This window comes from Corvus moneduloides, chromosome 7 (genome assembly GCF_009650955.1).
Source record: "Corvus moneduloides isolate bCorMon1 chromosome 7, bCorMon1.pri, whole genome shotgun sequence".
Taxonomy (NCBI): domain Eukaryota; kingdom Metazoa; phylum Chordata; class Aves; order Passeriformes; family Corvidae; genus Corvus; species Corvus moneduloides.
In genome coordinates this window covers 5,569,495-5,576,137 of record NC_045482.1, presented here as the reverse complement: position 1 = coordinate 5,576,137, position 6,643 = coordinate 5,569,495, and the positions used below count along the sequence as shown (strand labels likewise).

The following is a 6,643-nucleotide window of genomic DNA, read 5'->3' as shown; positions in this document are numbered from 1 at the left end:
GCTCGGTCACAGTTCCTATTTTCCGTTGGGAGGAAGAAGTGAGGAGGGAAAGGGCAGTTTCGGTATTTTCAGGAAAGGGACCTCAGCACAGCAGGTGCGAAGGCAATGACAAGGGTGGGAAAAGGGAAGGAGGAATAAGAAAGGCAGCGCTGGATACAGGAGCGGGCGGGCCGTGCTGCAGCCCCTCCCCAGCGGCACGGCCCCCTCCCGCCCCTGGCACGGGCCGCGCGTCCCGGGCTGCGGTAGCGGCTGCGCGGGGCGGTAGGGCCGGCGGCACCTCCTCCTTCCGTCCCTGCCTCCCGGCTCGGGACCGCCGGGGCCCGCCTCTGGCCCGCCCCCGGCCCCACCTGCGGCAGGGCTGGGCGGTGGCTCCGCCGGGCCCGCTCGCTGCTCGCCCGCCCGCGCCATGGCGGCGGAGCGTGGGGGCTGCGCGCTGGAGGCTGTGCCGCTGCCGCCCGAGGTGCGCGAGAGCCTGGCCGAGCTGGAGCTGGAGCTGTCGGAGGGTGAGTGGGGCCGGGCTCGGGGCGCGGAGGGGCTGTGGGGCCGGGCACGGCGGGAAGGCCGCGTGTGGCTGCCGCGGGCGGCCCGGGCGTGGTGCCGCCGAGGGGTCTGGGGGAGGCGGCGTCTTCGCCCCTCGGCGCAGCCCCCAGCAGGCCCGGGCTCCGCTCCCGCTGGAGCCCTCGGCCGGGAGCCGGCGGTGGCGTCGGGCTCGGGCGGGCCTGCGCCGTCCCCCGCCATCCCCCCGGCTGCACCGCCCGCCCGCGGCCCCTGCGGCCGGCGCTGGGAGCGGTTGTGGAGGCCCCTCACGAGCGCTTCCAAATGGCCAGTTAGTGTGCAGCTCGATACTCTGGAAAGACTATTTTATTTTAGTTTTAATATTTGTTCCTAACTGTAGCTAAAACCTTAAACCTCTCTCTCTGTATCATTAATTGCTAACTTTTGTGCTTCAGTGTGTGTACAGGCAGGAATATGGTGATGCTTTCTCCATTTTAATAGAATCACAGAATGATTTAGACTGGAATCTTAAAGCTCATCCAGTTCCATCCTCCTGCTATGGGCAGGAACACCTTCACTCGACCAGTTGTTCCAAGCCCCATCCAGCCTGGCCTTGGACACTTCCAGGAATCCAGGGGCAGCTACAGCTTCTCTGGGCAGCCTGTGCCAGGGCCTCACCACCCTGGCAGGGAAGAATTTCTTTCCAGTATCCCATCTAACCCTGCCCTCTGTCAGTGGGAAGCCATTCTCCCTTGTTTTGTCACTCCAGGCTCTTGTCCAAAGTTCCTTTCCAGCTCTCTTGGAGCCTTTTCAAGCACTGGAAGGGTCTCTAAGGTCTCCTTGGAGTCTTCTCCAGGCTGAACACCCCCAGCTCTCCCAGCCTGTCTCCAGAGCAGAGGGGCTCCAGCCCTTGAAGCATTAATGAGCCCAGAGGTGACAATATGCAATGCCGGATAAAGGTTCACTTGTGACCATTTGATGGATTTTCAGCCCCAAGAAGGAGACATCCCCTCCTCCTCCAGGTCAGTGTTTGGTGATAACAACCCTTTTGTGATCGCTGTGGGTGTTAGTCGTGGTATCTGTTAAGGAGCTGGGGAAGGACTGTTTGCATACTGATTCTCTGGCGTGGCCTGTACTGCAGACAGGCAGGTACAGGCACTTGGTGCAGGAGGGCATGCCGGGGGGGAGGTGACCGAGGCAGCATTTTCTGGGAGCAGTTGCTCATTGCATTTTCCCCAGTTACACTGTCAAGCTGCCCTCTGGAATAGAAGAGCTAAAAACCTGTTAATACCATCTGTGGTTTTGGGATTAGGAGCATTCAGCGTGCTCCTTAGATGTTGTGGTTTTCAGATCAGCAGGTTCAGGTGGGCAAAACTGGGGCTATTACGCCTAAATGTGCTGCTTGATTCAGGTCACAGTTTTGGAAATTATTCACAGGTGTGCTGTCCTCACCTCCAGTGTAGAAGCTTTGGTGCAGAGGCAGGGGAGAAATGTAGGATGGGTGACTGTTGTCCAGGTGTAACCTGTCGCTGCATATCTGCTGGCGCGGTTAGAAGTAGTACCTGGCATGCCCTGTTGCTTATGCAAGACAAATTCCTGCGTGTGAGCTGGGACCATGTGCTCTGTGGCCATGCTGGGTACAGTGGCTCTTCCTGTGTGCCTGCTGACACTTGCAGGGATATCCTGGGGCTGGCTCCTCTGCTGTGTAGTTCCTGACTGTGTCTTTGTTTAACTGATGAAATACTGTGGGTCTGCAGTATGTTAAACCTGTGAGATGCCTGAAGTGAGTGCACACTGTCCTAGTGCTGTGGGTCTGATGTGGAATGTGTGTTGCTGTGTAGCCGCTGGAATAATGGAGTAATTGGATAAAGTGGTAATGTGAGCTTGAATTTCTTGACCACTCTGAAGATGTAGTTTATGAGCTTAGATGTGACCCCTTCTCTGTCTTTCCTAAACTGAAAAATGTTTGCCAGTAGTTCTTCAACATCTGGTAGTATGTTACATGCTTGTATCCTGCCATTGCTTGATGTTTGTATGAACAGCTTTTAATGGAGCTCTCAGTCATTAATGTTCAGAGCTTGCTTACTTGGAGAGGAAGGAATAGCAATATAAGATTTCTTATGCTGAGTATGCCTCGAGTTAGAGAAGGTCAGTACCTGGGTGGATGTTCCCATCATCTGAGAGGAAGTGTGAAGGGAGAAAGAGAAAAGGAGAAACATGAGAGCAAGTTCCTTTCTGCTTTGTCTGTGTACTTTGTTAATTGAAATATTGTGTGTGTTGTGATGAGGCAGAAATGATGTCTGTTCTCTTTGATTATATTATTTTCATCTGTAAAAAATAAGTCAGGAAGATGATTAATCTCCTCCTTTGGTTTTGCTTCAGATGATCCTAGCAAAAGCTGGGTAAAGTGTTTGTGTTTAGGTGTAGAGAAGAATGGAGACATGAGCACATTGGTACTTTCTAAAGACAACTCAAAATCTTAAGTAGAGCATTCAGCTGAGAAGAGTTTTGGATGGTGTACTAGTTTGAAAACAAACCAGTGGGAGGCACCAAGTCAGAATAACAATTTAATGGGGAAATTAAAGAAAAGGAAAAACTAAAACACTGGTTCCGACTGACAGAGTCAAGATACAACCTGACACCCTGTTAGAGTGGTGGTAGCAGTCCTCTGAAGTGGTGATCCTGTAGAAAAAAGGTCTGCTCTTCCTCAGGTCCAGTGGTGGCTATGTAGCTCCTGTCCTCTGGAAATCCAGTGGAAGGGATTCTGGTGTTCAGAATCTCAGATTATACCCAGGATGGAATGCTTGGTTCGTCCCTCTGGGTGGAGCATCTCACAAGGGGGTAATGAGTCATGAGGCCAAGTGTTGATTATGCTCATTAACAGAAGATAGTCCGGAGGGAGTTCTCTCTGAGTCATGCGTCAGAGCAATGATGGGCCATTAACAGAAAGATAGTCTGGGGGGAGGAGGCAAGGAAACACTGCCCCACCTGATTTCAACAGCTCATGAAGATGGTAATAGAATACACTGCAACCCAGGACAGATGGACATGGAGTGCCAGTTCATGCTACAATTCCAGTCATGTGCACTGTTATGAATCCTCCTGCTTTACAAGATCCTAATCTCTTGCTTGACATTGTATTCTTCATGTACTAGAAAAATAATAGTTGGGGATAGAAAGTGACCCTACTATGATGCTACTGTGTTGCTTTGTTATATCAACGCTAATTTCTTTCTTGTTGAAAAAAATTAGTGAATCTTGTAAAAAAAACTAAGAGATCTGCCACAACCTTTTGGGGAGATAAGGACAGTTTTGAGACCATGCTTAACACCTAAGCTGTGTTTCAGCTGATGGATCTGTGGACTAGGTTTGCTTACCATAAGACTCTAAGATGCTGCAGCTTTCTGATGTAATGGAAAGATGCAGAGTTCCCTAATCAGCCTGGCAGGATCTGTGTCAGAGTATGTTGGAGATGCTGTGAAGCTCCAGTACTTCAGGTTGTTTATTATTAACTATAAAACACGGGTGGTTTGGGTTTTGGTTGGGTTTTTTGTTTGTTTGTTTTGAGGGTTTGATGTGGTTTTTTCTTCTGTGCTCTGAAAGAGAACTAAGGTTATAAACAGTTCTTAAAAAAATTCTAATCTGCAGTAGAGATTCTGTAGGAAAGGCATTAATGTGCATTTTAAAGCCTGTACTTGTTCCATGAGAGTGCATCATATATTTGTATGTGTTTTTATGTACCTAAATGTACTTGTATACCACTTCGGAACTGGGTTGTTTTTTACTTCTTCTGGGTTATCTGTGCAGGAAGATGCCTCACTTGTTCCTTGATCATCTAAGGACAAGATACGGAGAAGTAGTTGAAGATAAAACTCTGTAATGTGTTGATATAGTAATGAGGACTTGGTGCCTGCTTGTGTTGGCTTTGTCTTCTAGGTCTGGTGGTGGTGGCGGCAGTGCCCTCAGCCAGCAGTTCAGGGACTTACAAGAACATATGACTAGGTTTGTTTCTTTTCTTGGAAATTTTTGGTGCTTGTTGCTATCTGGATCCAGTTAGTCTGGACCATTAGGATGCACAACACAGGATTCGTGTTCAGTAAAAATTGGATAAAAACTGCGGGAAGAAAAATACGGTTGTACCAACTTTGAGGTGGAGTTTGACTGGCATGTGAATGGTACAACACTTTTTTTGTCTGAATTGATGCAGCTTGAAACATCAAGTATGTGGATTTGGGTTTTCTTCTGTTCGCTAGGAATTTGTAGGTTGGTCTTACTTTGAACTTGGTGATCTTGGTGGTCTTTTCCAACCTTAATGATTCTATGAACTAAGCTGAAACTCTAAACAGAGATTACCTACAGTAAAGAGGCTGAAGAGATTTTTTTTTGCTAGTTCAAGTCTATTCCATTATTTCACCGAATGCCAGATGGGGAACACTGTTCTCAATGACTTCTATCAAAAAGGCTGCAGGATTAGTTCTGAGTTAGAGAAGTATTTCATGTAGCTTACAATCTTAATTATAACCTCATTTATTTCTCAGTTGATTTGGGGAGGAGTATTTTCCACTTCCTGCCACATTGCTCCTAGGTTTCTTCTGCGCATGGCTGGGCTTTAGTGGCAAAGGATGCAGTTCACGTGGAGTGGTCAGTGGACTGGTTGCTCTGGCTCCCCTTCAGATGTTTACATCTGCCTAGACTGAAAGCTGACTCTCATATGATTTTTATCTCAATTTTTTATTTCCCATTTAAGAAAGGAAGAAGTTGTGTGTGTGACAGGGAAGCTTTCTCTAGGATTTTACTGTTTTGGGGTTTTTTTGTGAGGGTTTTGGGCACATTTTGAGGTACTGCAGGTAATTCCTGAGCGGAAGAAGATACCAGCTATGAAGTATTTCTTGAAAAAAGTAAAGGCATTCAATGTCTGACATCTTTGGCTACTGCAAATATTCCAGCAACACTTCAGCAAATACTTTTTGTAATTAGTCTGATTGGGCTTTTAAAAAATAAGTTGATAATAACTTTTATTTTGGTCAGAACACCTTTCTTATAAAACATAAAGGTAGTGCTCAGAGCTGAAAAGTTTAGGTGCTTTTGTTACACCAATAGTACCGATGTGGTATTAAATTTCTGTATGTGAAATCAGGTGAGGAAGAGACACCCACACACACTTGCACCTATTTTTCTTGCGATAAATCACAGTATTTGGGAGTTTTTTCTGGACTTAAAATGGTAGTTTTCTATTATGGAAGTGTTGGAAATACTTGAAAATAAATATGATCTGAGGCTGTTAGTGGGAAGAACTGTCATGACTGGAGAGACAGATGGCAGTCTGTGAAACTTGACCTGCAGCATCTTTCTTGCTTAATTTCTGGGCTCACCAACAGAAACTGTTAATTGTGTGATAGTACCTGGGGCTTGCCAAATGCCCATGGGAACTGAGTAAGTCTTCAAAGCTTTTTCTCACATGTTAACACCCGGCAAAGGTCTGGGCACCTGGCTGACATCCTTCAGGCTGTCTTGTGTCCTTTGGTCTAGTTTGTGACTTAAATAGTCACGCTGTGTTCAAAGGGAAGCAGGGGTTTGATTTATTGATTGGTTTATTTGTTACAAAACAGTCTTGTGGCTTGGAGTAGTTACCATTGCAAGGTTCACGGTTACCATACACAAGGGATCCATTTTTCTAAGTGAAAAGCCTGTTCCTCAGCGAGGGAACAGACTGTCACTACTCATTCACCTATGGGAAAGTGCTACAGCAGAGTTTTTATCCAAACCTTGCTATGTTCGCAGTACAGTTAATTCATAAATGAGAGATTTAAGAGAGATGGCAGTTAACATAGGTGTTAAGAGTTCAAAGTCCTTGTCCTGTTCTGAAAGACAGGTGTCTGCCAAGGAAGGTGGGAACCTCCCTTGGAATAGAAAATGTGACCCCTTCCCTCCAAATTATATTATAACTCTGAAATTACGGGGCTTTCAGGCAAAGATACGGGAAAAGGAATAACAGTTCTTTATTAGTATGTGTGTGTGTGTATATATATGTATGTATGTATATGTATATAAGTATATATGTGTGTGTATGTATGTATAACAAGGCAGACAAACAACCACAACGGCAGCGACAGCAAACAAACCCACAAACCCAGTGCCAGCCTCTCTC

The 6,643-nt window shown here is 46.8% G+C and overlaps 1 protein-coding gene across 7 annotated transcripts in view; it reads left to right on the top strand.

The window, feature by feature from the left end:
• Positions 1–354: 354 nt before the first annotated feature.
• The window catches only part of DIP2A (disco interacting protein 2 homolog A), a 93,682-nt gene continuing 87,393 nt past the window's right edge, over positions 355–6,643 (top strand). For 4 of the 7 annotated variants that reach the window (XM_032113765.1, XM_032113762.1, XM_032113764.1 and 1 more), the window contains exon 1: positions 357–503. In XM_032113765.1, the coding sequence (XP_031969656.1) occupies positions 407–503 (97 nt within the window). In that variant the 5' untranslated portion in view covers positions 357–406. Of the gene's footprint in view, positions 504–1,257; positions 1,518–6,643 lie in introns of those variants that run through there. The other 3 variants (XR_004241111.1, XM_032113767.1, XM_032113766.1) reach the window with 2 other exon arrangements.